This window comes from Haliotis rufescens, unplaced genomic scaffold (genome assembly GCF_023055435.1).
Source record: "Haliotis rufescens isolate VD_foot unplaced genomic scaffold, xgHalRufe1.0.p SCAF_11, whole genome shotgun sequence".
Classification (NCBI taxonomy): domain Eukaryota; kingdom Metazoa; phylum Mollusca; class Gastropoda; order Lepetellida; family Haliotidae; genus Haliotis; species Haliotis rufescens.
Window position 1 is genome coordinate 17,043,118 of NW_025963791.1, and position 21,045 is coordinate 17,064,162.

At 38.2% G+C, this 21,045-nt stretch overlaps 1 protein-coding gene across 2 annotated transcripts; it reads left to right on the forward strand.

The window, feature by feature from the left end:
- The first annotated feature begins 1,160 nt into the window (after positions 1-1,160).
- On the forward strand, positions 1,161-20,579 carry LOC124152036 (S-adenosylmethionine synthase-like). 2 transcript variants are annotated; one of them, XM_046524777.2, is made up of 8 exons: positions 1,161-1,335; positions 7,267-7,467; positions 8,461-8,576; positions 8,825-8,968; positions 10,071-10,289; positions 13,170-13,352; positions 14,590-14,723; positions 15,563-20,579. In XM_046524777.2, exons 2-8 carry the CDS (start codon positions 7,365-7,367, stop codon positions 15,663-15,665), a joined length of 1,002 nt encoding a protein of 333 aa, XP_046380733.1. In that variant the 5' UTR covers positions 1,161-1,335; positions 7,267-7,364; the 3' UTR covers positions 15,666-20,579. The 2 variants fall into 2 exon arrangements, with proteins under 2 accessions (XP_046380733.1, XP_046380731.1); XM_046524775.2 differs by lacking the exon at positions 1,161-1,335 and adding an exon at positions 3,799-3,943.
- The last annotated feature ends 466 nt before the right edge of the window (positions 20,580-21,045 follow it).

Here is a 21,045-nt window from a genome sequence, read left to right on the forward strand (position 1 = left end):
GTGATATGAAACGTAAAAGCTTGAATTGTACGTGGTGGTATTTCGATGATATAATAGCACAATATCATCTGTCAAAACCGGATCTTGCCTCATGCGCATTTCTTCGTGAACCGGAGAAAATTCTGCTGTTCTTCCATTCCCCACTCGAATAACATCCTGAATCTTAGATTTAGTTTGGAATATATATATATTACAACCAAATAAAGTCTATAACACTAAATCTCTACATGCACGTTCTCATACCAGCAGACCGCCTCCGTGGTCTAGTGGTAGAGCGTCCGCCCGGAGAGCGGAAGGTCCTGGGTTCGATGCCCGGCCGCGTCATACCAAAAGACGTTAAAAGATGGTACTTGTTGCTACCCTGTCTGGCGCTCGGCATTAAGGGGCGAAAACAAGGACTGGTCGGCTCAGAGTCAGTATAGTGTGTCTGAGTGGGGTATTCATGTTAAACTGTGGCATGGTCTCTCAGTGAGGTAGCACTATAAATCGGCATCAGTCCGGACTAGTACAAGCAGTCACACAAACACAATCACGTACATGCCTGTCGCTATATAAGTGTAATAATCTTGGACGCGACGTTAAACCCTATTTCACCTCACCTCACAATCTCATACCAGCAAGGGAGTGGGCCACGGGTGGCCTTGTCGCCTTAGGGACCGCAATTCGCTGTGCAGAGTTGTGTCCCTTGAGGACAAAAGATACTATGATCGTGGGTTAGAACTCCAAACATGTTTTTAGATGTGTCAGCATCATAACCGTGCTCGTAGGCTTCATCACAGGAAAACGTCTGAGACCTGCATCACTTCGGGCTTTTCTCCTACATTACGCTGGCACGCCGTGATTTTAACTGGAATATTGTTCAAAGCGTGTCTCTCTCTCTCGTCACCCATTTCACCTCACCCAAGAATGTTACTGATGCCATAACATTGCACATGCTCGGAATCGCTAAGACTATATAATAGATGGAATCCAATGTTATATTGAAGATAATCAAACAAATTTATTTTTTACCAGTTTTATGCAACATGCAATATTATCCATAAGGATAAAATGATGCACGTGTACATTTAGTGATGCTCAACGCTGGTTGGTCAATTTAAGCCATATGACGTCACAGTGCGTAATTGTTGAGAATGATACGACATGATGTCATTGAATCGGGAAGTTGTACCTTTCTCCGTCCGTAGGAATTCGCAATGTAAATTATTTGGGTTCATTCCACATGCGCATAGGACGTTATACATGTATTTCAAAAACACAATGCCCGTGTACTGTGTACTAACGACAGTCAAACTACAACTAAGTCTACTGGTCAGCGGTCACACCTGTGTACAGGTGAGTACTTATCTCTGTTACGCAAAACACTATCAGAGTTCACCGCGTCAACATCCACACACCAAGGCATGTGTACCGACAGCTGTCTCAAGGAGAGTCACCAGGTCTGCGCTATGCTACATACGCTGGCATACCTCAACTGTGTCGTATTATTTATGGTAACAATTCATCGAAAGGTTGACCGGGTGTTATGTTTGCTTTCTAGGCCACTTTCTATTTATCATACATCGTCAACAACACCACTTGCAGATCGCATATACGTCAGCGAACACTCTACATATCAATAAGACTCAACGAACGAGTACATAATCTGTCACGCGCCTGTGGGTCTGTTATATTGTTAGGCGTGGTGTATACATTTTCCTGAGGATTAAAGATTTTATTGGACCGTGTCGAAAAATATTCAGGGATTTTACTTTCGCTTTGTCCAGATAAAAGTTAGAGTTGTGCCCCTTTGCACAAAACATTACATCAACCGAGAGTGTCGTTAACTTTGTCATGGTTATCCGGGTATCCGCACCTTGTTGATGCTATTGCAACAATATTATTTTAATTCTGGTTTCTGGTTTCGACACATAAGGAATGCATATTTATTTGCATGTCATTTTTAGTTTTTGTTTGCATAACGGTTCTTTAATTCCCCATTCGATTAAAATAACACTTTATGTCCCAGCTTAGACTAACATCTAGTCTCTGAAATGAACATATCATCCAGAAAAAAACAGTTGTTCAGTTATCTTAATAAAAATGTAATAAAAGGGAGCCCAGTGACTCTTTTCATTTTCAGGCTGATACTGCAGTTATCTAGACTTGCCAAACATTATATAGACTTGCATGGGCTGTATTTGATATATATTTGTATCAGGATCTGTAAGACAGACTAGTCCCGGCTAGTCTCTCTCACAGAAACAGACCCGTGAAGATCCGGGGTAGAATAGGTCTTCAGCAACCCATGCTTGCCGTAAAAGGCGACTAGGCTTGTCGTAAGAGGCGACAAACGGGATCGGGTGGTCAGGCTCGCTGACTTGGTTGATGCATGTCATCGATCTCAATTGCGTGGATCGATGCTTACGATGCCAATCACTGGATTGTCTGGTCCAGACTGGATTATTTACAGACCGCCGTCATATAGCTGGAATATTGCTGAGTGCGGCGTTAAACAACAAACAAACAAACACAGACACTTCGCATTTCGGGCAAAGTTTATTCAGAAAGCACATGTACATTCTATAGACAAAGTTGGCTCTCCATGGAAACTGGTTTGTTTATCTGGTGATCTGAAAACATTGTGTCACTCCTGAAAACATTGTGTCACTCGTGAAATTTTGTACATTGTGTCACTCGTGAAAATATCAAAGGTGTCATGTCCCCAACATCATGAACAATGAGAGACATCAAGATTATTGTCTTGTTCTCAACATTATATAGCAATGTACATATTTCTTCACTTGACCAATCATCTATTCGAATTATTAGTATGTTAATAACATGGGTATAATGTTTACATAAAGTAAAAAAACCACGAGTGTGGCAACAGTCATAGAGCTATGGTTGCAATGTACATGTTCCGATTTTTACGAATTTGTAATCCAAATGACAAATTAAAGGTTTTATATATTCTACGTATAGACTCATATACACGGGATCACTGCATGTTGCTCATCACCTGCATAACATTTGGTAATCATGTACATACTACTGTTCTTATTAAAAGCTTATTTGTAATGAAATTTTGCTATTGTATACAATTTGTGTTTGTTATCCTGCGAAAAATACACCCAATATAAATAAATAAATAAATAAATAAATAAATAAATAAATAAATAAATAAATAAATAATGATGTTGTGAAAGGGCTTACAGATGACTGTGAATGGACATTCCTCAATGATATCAAGATAAATACCGTGACAGGTTTTGTTTTTCAGTCTTTTTTTTCTCCACAATATATAAAGTGCTTCAAGGGGGAACAATGTTTGGCCGCTTGGCATCCCAAGGATGTTTGCTTCACGTTATTCAAAACCTATGTTTTTGTGTCCTCTTGAGCGCACACGAAGAATCAGGGAATACACAGATTACGACTGGGCTACAGAGAACTACTGACGTGTGTTAAAAAATAAATACATATTCTTTTTTTTAAATTTAATTTCAAATTTGGACAAATATTTTCGTCACCATCATATTCCTAAAGTCAAGAACTTAAAAAGTGAAGGCTGATAATGTAAACCACTTTCACGGAGCGGGGGTGGCGGGGGTGGCGCTTAGTTGTAGCCTAGACCAGAAAAATGTCCTTTCAATATACTGTCACTGGAGCATAAACTATAGTCATGGATCTGCTCTGTGTGTGTGTGTCTTGATAAGCAATCCTTTCTTATGAAATCAATTTGTGTATGTTTCTTAACAGCTGCTATTTGTAATGTAATGTATAGTAATCAATACCTAGTTACCATCTGTTCGTTTTACATTTGTTCAATCTTTTGTAACATTTGTTTGAAGTCACATGACGTCAAAAATGGCGGCGTCCAAGTCGGATGTAGTTGTTGGTGTTGAACGAAATTCTGAAGAGACGTTTTTATTTACTTCAGAATCAGTTGGAGAGGGGCATCCAGGTAACATAACCTTTGCATTTAATATCGCTTTCTGTAGACCGCGAATCCAATAATCCATAGAAACAGACCGTTATAGAATAGACGTATTCAAGTTTTTGTCTACGCATGAACAATGCCATCAAGGTCCTCGGTTTCTGTGCATAGATCTACGCATAACATTTTCACGTTTTCAAAAGGTTTCATTATAGTTTTTCAAAATTATTTTCGTCAAAACATTTTATTAACGTTTTGGAAATGTTTTACAACTTCAAAATGTTATTGAAATGTTTTCAAAATGTTATTCAAGAACATCATGCTGTAACATATGCGAAATTTTTTCATAACATGTTATTACAATGTTTTCAACACGTTGCAGAAATGTGTTGCCAGAAGATATTTAATGAAATGTTATCATCGGGTTTCAAATACATTGTGTACCCATATTAAAGGGGCACTGATCTAACGCAATTCCCCGGGACTGGTTGTTGCCTTTGGTATTGTTTTTTCCCAGTGAATACCCGGATGTATAGCAGAAATCTAGACTAGTTCGCGACCTCTGCTGCGCCATTCGTAAGCGCATTAGTCACTTTTATGGGTAGTAATAAGGGCGTATGGTCACATTGATCAACAAAATGAAATACAGTTTTCGAGATAATAAGGAAATGTAGGTATCTTTGTGAGTAGCATCGGTAATGGGGACGGAGTTTTGATAAGTCACTTGCTTGGTAATTTTGCAATTTTCGTTTACACTATTTTGACTTGCAACACAAAGTATATATTTCACCTGAGCATATGCTTTTTTTATAGTGTGTATATTTTTTTACTGTCAAATGTGTAACAAATTTATTAAACGTCTAAATATTCAGTTATTTTACAAAGTGACTGAAAAACATTTCCATCTGTATTATTATGACAACGAATTCCAAACATTTTGATGTTTAATGTCATCACGAAGAGACTGAAAATGTAACGTTGAAAAGTACATTTCTAAGTTGTTTGGCTTTTAATCCTACATAATAATCTGTTGTGATGTTTGTAGGCCCTTTTGATCGTCTTGATCAATCTGGACAGATTTTTTAGTCAAAATGACTTAAATATTTACACATTTTATAAATTGCCTGAGAGAATCACATTTTACAAATTGACGGTAATATATACACGCTTACAAAGGAAAAGACCTGTGACAACGTCTATCGCGCATTGAAGAATTTCCCAACCAAGACGTAGAGAAACAAGAACGAATCGGTTCAAATGAAGGAAAACAAAATGCAGATATCATAATTACAACCTACCAAATTTATGTGTATAAGTTTTAGGCAGCTTCCTTGTTCGAGGAATGTATCCGTGAATATCCACACAAAGGAACAATATCCCACTCGTCTGCAGCTGTACAAAGAAACTTATTCGATGTCATGTGTCTTAGTAACAATCAAATATCTTAAAAGATATATATCGTTTCGGGATATTATAACCCGTGTTCGTTTCTCAACTGATCGCTTGAATTGTTTCAGGTGTTTTACATAGGTGTCAAGTCTCAATGGTCGGCTGAGAAAGCCCACGTGACAGCTATTTTCATAGCGTCCACGGTTCCTAAAAATTCCATTGAGTGATAGATAACAATGATCAATCAATCAACGTATTATCAGTTAACCCTTTGAACAAAGTATGTTGTTTTTACATCGGCACTTCGCGCCATGATATGCGTGTATTCCCTTTGTTTTAGTAAACCTAGACATGTAAACACTCACTCTTGACATATCCACTGTGCAAGATAACAGTGATTAATCAATCAACGTATTTTCTGTTAATCCTTTGATGACTAGGAACGATCCGTTGATTAACAAAAAAAGTAAATCAACTGATCATTCATCTCTTGCTGGGCTGCCACGTGCATATTACATAACACACATTTCACCTCACTTCAAACCTGGATTTAGATTGAATAATTACCCCAGACACAATAAATGCCAAATGGGAATCTTTGTCAGGTAATATAAGTGGTGCTACCACTAATTGTACCTGTAATAAATTCATTAACTGAGCATCAAGTGAATGACGACAAATACACAAGTGTAGGGTTATACGAGAAAACGTGGATGACAACAAGGGAGTAGTAATCGTATTATCGACGCAAGCCGAAATCCGAAAATGCTTTCACTGCATGGATACTTTTTTTAGTAGTAAACTATAACCATCTGGGGTATTTCCAAATGACGACATCCGATGAGCTCCGCTGTTCTTTTTGTCTTTTTGTTTAGGCTGAAGAAATGAATTAACATGCGCCCTTTGTCGAAATCTTTATAGATCATAGTTAACCAATCAGTGTTCAAAAATGCGTAAAACAAATATTGCCTCCAGCCTCCAAGTTTATTTAGCTGTCCTTGCAGACGGTACCCCAGTCTCTGGTCATGCTCAGTTGCGTTGCGTATCATCCGGGTACTCACGGGGGGAAAACAATAACAAAGGCAACAACCAGTCCGTTAGATCAGTGCCCCTTTAAAATAATCCGAATAAGGTGTAAATGTTTTATAATTTTTCAAAAAGTAATTTAAATGTTTATGAGATGTTTTTCAAGAGCATCATGCCATAGCATAGGCGAAACTATTTCATAACATGTTATTACAATGTTTTCAACACATTGCTAAAATGTCATGCCAGAAACTATTTCATGTTTAAATTTGTTTGTTGCTGATCACAGACAGTGTCACAGGCAATTACATTTAGTCACGCATATTTTGCGGGGGCGTGAGAGAGACTGCTGAGAAGTGAATAAATATAGATCTATGGTAAAAGACGCATTCTCTCACATTTAATTATTTTTCATGACTAGTTATTAAAATGTCAAAAAAACGTTTTTGAAAATTACCAGAAAAATATGTTTTGGACAAGTTCTTAAAACATTTTCACTACTAAATTTTACTACTATTTATTGTTTGGTGTAACAGTTATCAAAGCAAACGTTTAATGTTAGTCGTACTTAGTGTGCGACTGTGATCGATACTTGTACCGAGAAGTGAAAATAACGTGATCTACTGATGCATTGGTGTATCATCCCACTACTGATGTCTAGTTGTGAATGATTATCTTCTGATGATGCTGAGTGAGTGCGTATGGTTTTACGCCGCTTTTAGCAATATTCCAGCAATATCATGGTGGGGGACACCAGAAATGGGCTTCACACATTGTACCCATGTCGGGAATCGAACCCTGGTTTTCGGCGTGACGAGCAAACGCTTTAACTACTAGGCTACCCGACCGCCCCTGATGATGCTGAGAAAGTTGGCAGTTGGTCAAAGCCTAGTCCCCTTTACATCAGTCCCAACTTAACAACTGTGACATTTCAGACAAGATCTGTGACCTGATCAGTGATGCTGTCCTGGATGCTCATCTGGCCGAGGACCCATTCTCCCGGGTGTCCTGTCAAACTGCCGCCAAGACGGGCATGGTGTTTGTGTGTGGAGACATTGTGTCCAAGGCAGAAACTAACTACCAGCAAGTCATCAGGGATACTGTCCAACACATAGGCTACGACACTTCAACTAAGGGTAGGTACACGCAACAATTATAGTGCATCATTTTTCTCCTTTTCTTGCTATGAATGTTTAATTATGATGCAATAATAGTTTTATGTCTTTGGAGCTGTATACATGGTATAGGACAGTTAGATTTACATACCGTATTCGACGTAATAAGCGCCTAGGGCGCTCTCAAAATTAGAAATAGGGGGCTCTTATTAGAATATAATTTTGGTTGAATTTCATGGTTTATGCTGACAGCCTGAAATGACACAAAAGAAAAGTCTGTGCGTATTATACACATCAGAATATAATTGCACGTAATTAAGGGTGCATTTAACACCCGAGTGCATATTATACATGAGTAAATAAGGCTTGTGTACATTGATCAATCGGAAGGGGTGCTAATTGGGATTGTTCACTAGCCAATATGTTATCAAATATCGCAGTAGGCGCTTATTAGAGCAGGGCGCTTATTACGAATATGGTAATTGTTATTGGTTATAGGTTAAATGCAAACATATAGATTAGAGTCACTGTTTCATATTGGTGTCACCTAAACATGACCAAGTACCATAATGAACATGCTTGGGTAGGCAAGGCATTTTTTATTTCTTGGTTAAAAGTTTTTTTTGTGAAAAATCCTTGTCAAAGGGCATGGTAGATGGGAAAGATAAAAAAGGCAAATTATGTTCTTGAATTATTAACATGACAAAGATATCTGAATTTGTTGCCATTGACACCATTGATATAGTTGGATATTTGCAGTGGTCAAGATCGTACTATGCTTTTGATCAGATAACAGTTTGATGTGTTTACTTTCTCTGTGATTATATGTTTTGTTGTGAAGTAGCTGTTTAGTTTAATGAAAATGACAATGTCAGATATGAATATACAAGGCACTGATCATGTGGATGCCATTGTATTATGACAAGGACCTTTTAGATGGTCAGTAGATTTAGGCTGCTGTCACTCAACATGCTCAATCAGCAAAGCACAAACTTGTACTGCGCTTTGTTGCAGGGTTTGACTACAGCACATGCAATGTCCTGCTAGCTGTAGAGGATCATGTACCATCAACAGATGTACAAAATGGGATGTACAATTCCATGGATATCAATGCCCCATCAACTGATACTGTAAGTTCAAGACTTGTCACATCTTTGTATTAGCTTAGGACAATCGTCTCCTCTCCTCTTCTCCCCAATGGAAGGAAGTCCATTTTCTGGTGTCCCCCACCGTGATATTGCTGGAATATTGCTTAAGATTCTAAGATTTGATTCTAACCCTATCTTCGCAGGTTGGTTTGTCTGGTCCAGAGAAATGTTCTACATGTCTTTGAGAAGGTTGTTGACTGTATGAAACTGTTGGATGATCCTATTTCCAGGCACTGATGTTCGGCTACGCCACAAATGAAACTGATGAGTGCATGCCACTTACAGTGATACTGTCACATCAACTAAATTCCAAAATGGCTGAACTCCGCAGAAATGGTCAGCTTTCATGGGCAAGACCTGATTCCAAAACACAGGTATACTTGACATTTTATAGCTAGATTGGAAACGCTATGTTGATCATGTTTTGTTGGGCAAGATTTGAATTAAAAAACACAAAGAAGTTTATAAAAACCAAAACAGGTGTTTCCTTGGACTAAGCCCCATTGTGTTGGCAAGCACTTGTCTTGCTACCTGCATGTCTTGTCATGTGACAAGCCTTCACCCTCCCCAGCTCAGCCAAAGGCTTCACAGCTGTGTACAGGGATATAGTGAAGGTTCCAGCACTACCCTGGGACAATCTCTGCCCTGGGTCTGGGGACTTTCCCACAGGCTGTGGGAGGCACTGGGCCTCTGTGTGTAGCCTTTACTGCAGGTATCTAGGAAACACCTGTTAGAGTTGGGTGATGACTTGTTTTTATAAGCCTTTGTCCAGCGCAGAATTTCAAATCGGTGTGAAGTTCACTTATGAAAAATTAAATTTTCATTCAGCATATATTCCATGACAAATGACAGTTTTAATATAAACTAATTGATATTTTATTTGTGGTTTATTTGATTGCAACATTACAATCTGATTTTGCCTTTTATGGAGTATAATACATGTTAAGTGACCAAATGTGCAGATGATCAACCATGATGACACACCAACCGTGTTCTTATGGTAAAGAATTATTGAATGAAATTTTGAATAAAATTAATGAAATATATTGCAAACATTAGTCCAGATAAACAATGAACACCTTTTTATAACCAGTTAGTATAATAATGGGATTAACTGCTTACTTCATTTCGGATTTGTTAACTGGTATTTCCGGTGTTACGGGATCGCAGTGATCAGCTGATAGGTCTTTTGAGATGGGGAAAACATTGTGACATTGGCATGACTGGAAAACTTGAGTTTATCAAAAATGTAAGTAACTTTTTGGAGCAATGCTTTGCCTTGCGCTATAAGCGAGTTAGTGCTATGTTGAAGAGTGCAATAGCGAGGGAACACTGTATCATATGGTCTCTTTCTTCACAGATTTTATTACGGATACTTGTATAATAGACATTAATGAAACACATTTTTGGTTCCAAGTCAATTCCAAACATGACCACAGGTATTTCCCAAGTACAGTACTTTGCCCCTGTGTACAGGTAACTGTGGAGTACAGAGTGGAAGGTGGCGCCACCATCCCCATCCGCGTCCACACAGTGGTCATCTCTATCCAGCATGATGATCACGTCACCATGGAGAAGCTTCGTGATGACCTCATGAGCAAGGTCATCCGATCGGTCATTCCTGAGGAGTATCTGGACGACAGGACCATCTTTCACCTCCAGCCGTCTGGGAGGTTCATCATTGGGGGGCCTCAGGTACGTCAAGATTCCTTGTACTGATCGGATAGGTTCCGTGGACTCCATGCAGTTGGTCCAGCCAGTTCAAGATCTCAAGCTCAGAGCACCACATAAACTGAGTATTTTCGTAAAATACACAAAATAAGTCATTAATCCAGTTAATTTTGAGTTGTTCGGTCCAATGTGCATAAAAAATTCCAAAAACCCAATATTGGAACTAAACTGTACAAAACCTAATGTAGCTTGTGTACCTGTGTTTCTGTATCAGTCTTTGTTTAAGAAACAAATGATGCGTTGGAGTGGTTTATCGTATGTTAAAACACTGCAGGGAGAATAAACCATCCAAGTGATCTTTCGGCCATTGTGTTTATCTATGTTGCCCAGCTACATCTATGGGGAACAACTCAAAAGACACTTCCCTCTCAAAAATAACGTCTTCCAAATTAAGATGTCATCAAGTTGCGAGCACATGTTCGAATCCCCAGAAATGATGTCATGATAGAACAATGTTTTTTCATGAAATAAACCACGCTTCATTCTACATTTTTCTTTGCGATTTATCGCGTAGCTATCTTATATTTACTGGTCTAATGCTGACAACATGAATACATGACCTCCACTCCAATGAACGATGCACAAAGCTGCTTACAGTTACTGAGACTCTTATCAGTCAGGGCTCCAGATAAGCTTTTGGTGTTGTGGGTATTTTACTCATGCATTTTACAATCATTGGGTATCAGTAAGTCTATCTGGGTATTCAAATTTCTGTTACCCACTAGTTTTTACACATGTAGGTATTTAAGTTAAATATTTAAAAACACTATTCATCTAGTTCGAGAGCTTTATAGGACTCAAAAATACCATGATACTTCCACAAGAAAGTGTGATGGCAAATGATCATGATGTAACTGTCATTGTGGAGTTCGGCAAGGTTGACGGAATGCCCGTTTATAATTTCAAAATAAGTTGCTGATTTGCTAATCGTATACGCAGGGTTACTTCACAAAATATTTTGATGATACGCACAAGTTTTATTTTTGTAGCGTATCTGTAATGTTTTTGTTGTATTTGATACGCTTGGATTTTATTTTACTGCATATTTCTGCATCTCTGATGCGTATTTTACGCAGATACGCGGCTTACCTGGAGCTCTTTCAGTGTTATGTGTTTATGTGGCATGGGACACACTGAGGTATTACCTGAACAGATTACAAATGATCTGAAACAGTATTTTTAACGGAATTATAAACTTGAATAATAAACTTTATCCAAGGGAGTAAAAGAATATTGAATACCCAAAGAAAACTATGACATAACCAATGTGAATGATAACATGTGAATAATTACTCAACATGCTGAATGGCTTAAAACATTATCTGGATCCCTGCAACTGGTTACAGACCTGTTGAGCTTATACAATGGTGCAGCCTCTGTCAACAGTCACACCAGTTTGGCCTCCTATAAAACAAAAAATGGTCAAGTTTGAAAACTAGCCAAAGTGGTCAATTGTTGGTCTAAAGTCACATGACAGTGACTCAGACTGGTCTGGGACCCGTGAAGATTCCGGGGTAGAATCGGTCTTCAGCAACCCATGCTTGCTGTAAATGGCGACTATGCTTGTCGTAAGAGGCGACTAACGGGAGCGGGTGGTCAGGCTCGCTGACTTGGTTGATGCATGTCATCGATCCCAATTGCATGGATCGATGCTCATGATATTAATCACTGGATTGTCTGGTCCAGACTCAATTATTTACAGACCGCCGTCATATAGCTGGAATATTGCTTAGTGCGGCGTTAAACAACCAACCAACCAGACTGGTCTGGGACTTCTTTCACAAATTCCTACAAGTATGAATGAGTCTTGACCACAGTTGATGGTGAAACGGTGCTTGAACAACACCGGTCACCAACCAGCAAAATCAGTCAGAGATAGCAAGGTCTGCTGATGGGCTTCTCTCATAAAGGCAACTTTAGCGACCATCGTAAATGTATGTTGAAATATGGGAGTTGAGGTATCTGTGATGCAAAGACTGCTTTGGGAAACATGGCCCTAGTCATAGATCAGCTTCTGATAAAGTTTGACCCGTTAAGATCCGGGGTAGAATAGGTCTCCAGCAACCCATTCTTGCTGTAAAAGGCGACTTTGCTTTTCGTAAGAGGCGACTTACGGGATCGGGTGGTCAGGCTCACTGACTTGATGGATGCATGTCATCAATATTGTTGAGTGCGGCGTTAAACGACAAACAAACAATCTGATAAATTTGATAATATTGGTTGTATTAGACCAATTCTCCTGTTCAGGATATCCCTTATCATGTTTATATAGCACAAATCAAATAACCAGCCAAACTGGTAATAAGTTCATTGAGTTAGAAGTGTACAATTGGTATTTAACATGTTAAGGGGCTCTCACACTTTGTGAGAGCTGCTTTACACAGAAGAGATACCATATAGATCACTTAAGATCTTAGTGGTCACTTGAAAATAGGCAGGCAGCTACAAAGTGTCGTCACTACATTGTAATACAAATGAGCTTAATCTACTTCTGTTGTATTTCTTGGTTGGCTTTAAATAGAAGAATATTCACAGTGCCCTCAACTATGTTTCTGTCCTACAATTCCGTTTCTTGATCCCTTAAAATTGAAAACAAATGATTCAGGGTTGAGATTCATCTGCAAAAAGAAAGAAGACCAATTTATAAAATAAAAGTGCTGTATCGGGATATGAATCGTATTGCACACATTGTATCGGGAAACATATTGTTTCGCGACCCAAACGTATCATTACACCTCTAATCATGTCAGACATTCTTTCCTCATCACTGTGATAGAACTGTGGTATTGTTCAAAGCAGCGTTATGCCAACCCTACTGACTCACAGATTGTTTCCTTGCTTCAGGGTGACGCAGGACTCACCGGCAGGAAGATCATCGTTGACACGTATGGAGGATGGGGAGCTCATGGTGGGGGGTCACTCTCTGGAAAGGATCCAACCAAGATTGACCGTTGTGGTTCGTACGCTGCTCGCTGGGTGGCACTGTCACTCGTCAAGGCCGGACTCTGCAAGCGAGTTCTTGTCCAGGTCAGTCTGGTTACAGCCAGTTGTAGGCTTGTGCCTCTATCTTGTCTATAATTCTCTTTTCGCTGTGCAGAGTTACGTCCCTTGGACAAGCCAGGAACCTATAATCGTGGGTTCAAATCCTGGTTCACCCCAATAATGTTCTAGGTTTGTCAGCACCATACCTGTGCTCTTGGTTTTCACCAAAGTGGTAAACATCTAACATGTCTAAGACTTGCATAACTTCTGGCTTTCCTCAGACATTAATGAGACACGCCATGATACTGGAATACTGTTCATTCAACATGTTTAAGGGGTTAACCCAACTCACTCACTCGCTCACTCTATCACTCACTCACTCACTTTGTTTAGGGTTAGATCTCACCTTGGGGACTTAGGATTAGCATAGGTCCCTAGCAACTTATGCTTGCAGTACAAAGCAACTCATTGGATCCGGTAGTGTGACTCGGTGACATGGTGATTGCATGTTACTGTGTATGTATATCTTTTCATATCAATCATTGGTTTGTCTGCAATTGATTATTTACCAGCTTCCTTCATTCAGCTGAAATATTGCTGATAACAAGACAAGATATCATGTTATAATTCATTATTAAAAATCATATTGGAGTCTCCCTGTTTGCAATTTATGTTATATCCATACATTTATGTTATATCCATATATTTATGTTATATCCATATATTTATGTTATATCCACTGAGTGATACAATAACCTCTTCATACCAGGGCCAAGCTTGACGTAAAAGGCGTGTATGCTTGTTGTAAAAGGCGACTAATGGGATCGGGTGGTCAGACTCGCTGACTTGGTTGATGCATATCATCGATCCCAATCGATCTTCATGATGTCAGTCACTGGATTGTCTGGTCCAGACTCGATTATTTACAGACCGCCCTTAATATAGCTGGAAAATTGCTGAATGCAGCATTAAACAACAAACCAACCAACCAACTTCATACCAGGGTGGAAATTTTTACAGTCAGTTACCTCCCTTACCTCGGGGAGACGCGTCATACCAGCAGCTGTGAGGTTTCCATGTGAGAATAGACCCCCATCATCTCATGCTTGTAAGAGTGGTTACATGTGGTCGTGTACTGTGTATGACCTGGCTCATTGTGTGTCTTTCATGCCTGACCATTGTCATGGTGCTGGAGAAGTGCTGACTGTGGCATTATGAAACATTCCATCATGTATCCTCGATGCTTTGCTATATGTGTAGATGTAGAATATGTGTGTTTCAGGTGTCCTACGCCATTGGTGTGGCGGAACCAGTATCGGTGACTGTGTTTGACTACGGCACATCTTCCAAAAATATGAATGAGTTGTGTGACATTGTCAAGAAAAACTTTGACCTGCGACCTGGAAATATTATTAAGTAAGTGACATGATTTCACAGGGGCGTTGCTCACACTCTTGACCACTTGTTTATCTCGTCCTTTCTGATATAGCTACCATATTACGTAATGGAGACATCATTACAATCTTTTGGTTCTGGTAGTAGAATCAATGAACTCCAACATCCATCAACAGATTCAGGATTTCGTCCACTCCTTGTTATGATGGATATATACTTTTTCTGTAATTTTAATTATAATAATAGTATATTTGAACTATATTTGAACTATTTTTTAACTATATTTGCATTAGTTTCACTTGTCCACATTCAGTATGGCCAGTGAATTTCTGGCTCAGAATTATTTGCAGCAACAATAGCATGAGGTCATCATAATGATTTAATTACTGGAGCACAGAGGCTGCAACTGTAGCAGGTAGCTGCAACAAGGAGTTAAGGACTGGAATTTACAAGTTGTCAACATGGGTTCAAAGACATTAAGGACTATCTTTTCCAAGTGGAGTACACATGTACTCTATAGCCTTAGCCAGGGACATTCAAGAGTAATTCTTTTTGGAATAGGTTGTCTGTTATCCTTCGTTGATTATAAGTTCTTCTTTTTTCCCCTAATTCTTATTAGTAAGAGAAGGTTGAAAAAGTGTAAGGTTATGCAAAAGGGAGAATAGGTCAGTCACTTGTGTGAACAAAGTCTGTTTAACATTTGGTGGTGTCATCTCCAGCTAGTCGATCAGTGTGATCTATTTAAAGAAAAATTCTCTTCACTTCTTTCCTCTACACCACCCCCACCTGCACTAATCCTACTCGACTGCATCTACAGGCTACAGAACACACTGTGTACATCTCTTGTGTTACCTTTTCAGTGAACTGAATCTCCGTCGACCTATCTACCAGAAGACTGCCAGCTATGGCCACTTCGGACGTTCCGAGTTTCCCTGGGAGGATCCGAAGCCTATCCAGTCTTAATGTCGTGTGCTGCAGGCTGGCTGACAATATATATTGATTGCTGTATTCATATCATATCACAGACATATCTTGGAACAGTTTAGTTTCCTTAATGATTTTACAATTCAGAAAAAGATAATTTTGATGGTGTTTATTTCTGTTTGAGGGTAGTTTTTTTTATATTATGCGTTCAGTCCTGTTTATTTTCTTATTGACTTTACAATTGAGGTAAAGAGAATCTCTGATTTTGATAGAATATTATCTCTTTTTCTTCTTCTATTACTTATTATTATTATGTGTACGGGACTGTATATATCCCGGAACATAATCATATCATGCCAATATAATGGTTGATGTCACAAGATATTTCCCTTCAAGGCCAGGCCAAATGTTTTTCTGTGTCTCACCGATTATCCTGGTTAGGATGGCAAGAGACAGAAGGCATGTTTAAGATAATAAAAAAAACTTTGCTTGGGTGAGATCTGAGGTGAATTTTCTGAAAATAGATCTTTATTAGATTTTTTTTATTTTTGTGTATGAAATTTGAAATGTTCAACTAGGATTGGCTGTATTTTCAGATGAGTTTTGAACAGTCAATAATACATGAAGAGTCTGTTTTGTTTCTGTTTCAGTCGTACACAATGTGTAGGTTGACAGTCCTTTTATTTTCTGACCATTATGTCGATATTTGACATGGCAGTCTTGGTCAATTATATGAGTCCCACATATGTATCCCATATCTGAATCCCATATGTGAATTCCACTTCTGAATCCCATATCTGAATCCCATAGTGCTTTTGGAGATATGGTTACAATATACAGGTGATTTGAGAGCAATTTCAAATTCCCCTATTTGTATGTTGAGACGAAGTTATACCCAGGTTATCCCCACTCTGAGCAGTGTTGTTCTGTCTGTATGTTTGTGTAACTCATCGTGTACCGATCTCAGTACAGGACCGAAGCATCACCAGGCTAGGGTCCTAGGTTGTATTAAAACCTTGTCATCACTTTTCTGTCTCCTTTTTGCATTGCCGTAGAAAATGTGAGGATTAAATGCAGATCCAAATCAAATGAGTCTCTAGGTCAGATCAATCTTATACCGAAAAATACATGTAGTCTTGATTCTGTGAATCAGCACATACCATCATTGTTTATCAACACCATCATATCCTACTGGTTAATTTGCTCTTTACAGAATGATGTCCAAATATACTACATATGCTGGAATTGATCAAACTGTCTTTGATAAGCAAGACAGTCATCTATCGTAAGTCTAAAGAAATTGTCATTACACTAGTTATCTGCCGTGTGTCTAATGGACTATCAGTACTCTCGTTGTCTATCGTACAAGTCATCTATCGTAAGTCTAAAGAAATTGTCATTACACTAGTTATCTGCCGTGTGTCTAATGGACTATCAGTACTCTCGTTGTCTATCGTACAAGTCATCTATCGTAAGTCTAAAGAACTTGTCATTACACTAGTTATCTGCCGTGTGTCTAATGGACTATCAGTAATCTAGTTGTCTATCGTACAAGTCATCTATCGTAAGTCTAAAGAACTTGTCATTACACTAGTTATCTGCCGTGTGTCTAATGGACTATCAGTAATCTAGTTGTCTATCGTACAAGTCATCTATCGTAAGTCTAAAGAACTTGTCATTACACTAGTTATCTGCCGTGTGTCTAATGGACTATCAGTACTCTCGTTGTCTATCGTACAAGTCATCTATCGTAAGTCTAAAGAACTTGTCATTACACTAGTTATCTGCCGTGTGTCTAATGGACTATCAGTACTCTAGTTGTCTATCGTACAAGTCATCTATCGTAAGTCTAAAGAACTTGTCATTACACTAGTTATCTGCCGTGTGTCTAATGGACTATCAGTACTCTAGTTGTCTATCGTACAAGTCATCTATCGTAAGTCTAAAGAACTTGTCATTACACTAGTTATCTGCCGTGTGTCTAATGGACTATCATTACTCTCGTTGTCTATCGTACAAGTCATCTATCGTAAGTCTAAAGAACTTGTCATTACACTAGTTATCTGCCGTGTGTCTAATGGACTATCAGTAATCTAGTTGTCTATCGTACAAGTCATCTATCGTAAGTCTACAGAACTTGTCATTACACTAGTTATCTGCCGTGTGTCTAATGGACTATCATTACTCTCGTTGTCTATCGTACAAGTCATCTATCGTAAGTCTAAAGAACTTGTCATTACACTAGTTATCTGCCGTGTGTCTAATGGACTATCAGTACTCTCGTTGTCTATCGTACAAGTCATCTATCGTAAGTCTAAAGAACTTGTCATTACACTAGTTATCTGCCGTGTGTCTAATGGACTATCAGTAATCTAGTTGTCTATCGTACAAGTCATCTATCGTAAGTCTAAAGAACTTGTCATTACACTAGTTATCTGCCGTGTGTCTAATGGACTATCAGTACTCTCGTTGTCTATCGTACAAGTCATCTATCGTAAGTCTACAGAACTTGTCATTACACTAGTTATCTGCAGTGTGTCTAATAGACTATCAGTACTCAAGTTGTCTATCGTAGATCTCATGAACTACGGAATCATTACACTACTTATCTATCGTAAGTCTTAAGAACTATCGTTACATAAGTTATGAGGCTGAGTTATCTATCAGAGTGTTAAGGTATTAGCGTGAGCATGGTTGTCACTCCACTGGACATTCGTGACCAACTCGTGTTATTCTGGGACAAGCCGAATAGCGACTCATGCCCCTCTCCTGGCCATTTTTTGCAACTGGGCTCCATCTAGCGCAAACAAGCATAGCTAAAAGAATTGTCAACTCACTGCGTAATGACTCGGGTATATTTTCCCCATATATATTTTGTCCAGATTCTTTTTAAAACACATCAGGACTTGTGGTATTATACAGCATGTTTGAACACATTTAGCTGTATGTTGGGTACATTTTTTTTATGCAAGACATATGAAAATTAAAAAATGATTCCAGAGGGATTCTTGGCCTGAAGTACTTGAAGTCATATGCGCTTTCTGAATGGTTTGTTGTATTTTAGCACATAACATTCATTGATAGGGGAACAAGTCTTCTTGCAGGTCACGGAAAGGGGCGAGTGGTGATGAATGTCCAAAGGAATTAAGTCTTGTTCAAGCCTTGACGGCTGGGTGCAGAAACTATTCACTCACAATACATCACATCATCTTTACAGTTTTTTTCATGACTATTGACTGAAATTTCATTTGCATTCATAAAAGATATTTACTTATTTATTTGATACTAATCATTTTTTGATGTTGAGATTATGAGAAGAGGAATATTGATGGATAAAAAAAGAGAGCAGGCTACTGGTTAGTCTTTACCTAGCAAAGTATGTACTTTGTTTGTTATTGTCTCTTAAAGGGAGAAAAGGTTTTGTCAGTTGAGGATGTGAATCTTGAGCCCCAGAACAATACTTTTTGAGCTTCGAAAGATATACACTATTTTTGTTTTGTGAATATGATATTGTTTAGTTTATAAAGCATTATTTCCTGGAGATATCACTGACTTTTTATTTTTGTGAATGGATTCAGTTTCCTTTTTGCCATTCTATGTAGGATGTTTGTTGAACTTTAACAACATACTGTCCAAGTGGGCTTAAATGTGTGCTTATATTAGAATCATGAGGTCATCATGACTGTTTATACCATCACCCAACTTGACAATGGTGGGCAGACCAACCATGGTCACCATTTCTATACTGTGTTCACAATTAACATATTCTCTCCATTTTAAATATTTTTGGTAAAGACAGTGTTTAAAATAACTGCCTGTCCGACAGTCGTCCATGAGTCTTTTTCACTGACAGACGTTCAGTTTTGAAAGGTTGATAGTCAGGGGTTAAAGTTACTAAGTTGACAATCCACCAGTTTATTGTTATTTTCTAAGAACTTACACTTAACAGTACAATTTTTATGTTTACCCTTTTCTTGCTTTTGTTCATTAGAAAATTCTGGACTGGGAACATTTTATGTGGTCTGGTAACTTTGCAGAGAGTGAGTTGCTACTTTCAGAGATGAATGCACAACAAGAATGTGTACATTGATTTGAAATACCTTTTCTTTCAACATTTTTTGTAGTCATACCTTCCTGATTTCTTGTCTACTTTTGCTTGATCATCATTTACAGTTTGGCAGAGGCATCATGATGACCTATATGTACTGAAACACAGAAAAACACATAATCAACTTTAACTCGACATCAGAAAAGATGTGTTTTTGTGCTAATGTCCATCTCCAAACACATCAAATAATATCAAACCCATACGAGGACATCGTTGTATTTGATTAACTCTTGCCTAAATACCCAGAACAACTTAATTTGATTTTTGTGGCCATTTTGTACATATTATAAAAAATCGAATATGTTTTCAAAATGTCTCAGTATATATTATATGGATCAATGTTTTCCTGGTCAATGTTTATTTATTAAAACCTTTAGGATGCTGGCGCTTCTGAAGTATTTGGACAGATGTCTGTGACTGATGGTACAGAAACACAACATGCATGGGAATGTCAGTAGAATGAAGCACCCCACCCAGTAGGATGTCATGCAGTCCTAAGTCCCATAGTTATTAGTCCTTCTTTGATGTTGTGCATTTATTTTTTAGTTGTTTATGTTTACTTTTGTTTTCTGTTTATTTTTGTTTTCATTGCAATGGTTCAATGTCATATTCTTGCTACTTGCGAGCAATCTTTAAATTATGTTCAGCTCCCAATATAAGAAACACAGTACTAATTACCCTCAGACTCAAATAGATTGTTATTTATGTGAACAATAACAATAATCACCTCTCCTAGAGATGAGAAATGGTTTGGTTGTAGCCGACTGTTCCTGTGTCTGTATTGAGTAGTTCCTGGTCTGGGTAACAACAATGTCTTGGTGAACATGGAGCGTTTCAATTGAAAACAAAATACTCATTTACATCAGTACATTGTATTTATTTTATAGTGCAGATATCTGTCAGATAGTACTGATCCAGATTCATTCATTAGCTTATTTATGAGAATTCTGAACATTAAGATGAATTGGTATCCAATAAATTAATCTGTTTCCATTTTCAAAGATGCTGAAATAAAATGCAGAATGTCCTAAATATTCAACTAATATGTTATGTAATACTTTAGTAAGTTGTGTAAATTTGTTCTTTAAATAACAATATGCAAATAGCAGATATATGCTTGAACACATGCCTTGTGTAGAGACCAGTGCTTTCCATTTGGTAGTGATCGTTTCCTGGAGGATATATCTATTTTATGAATAAAATGTTATTAAAAAATGAATGTCTAATTATTATTTTTTTAGAGGAATAGATTGTTAGAATTATACGGTTTGCTGGTGGAAGTGGAATCTCCAGAATGTCCGTTCATGCTGT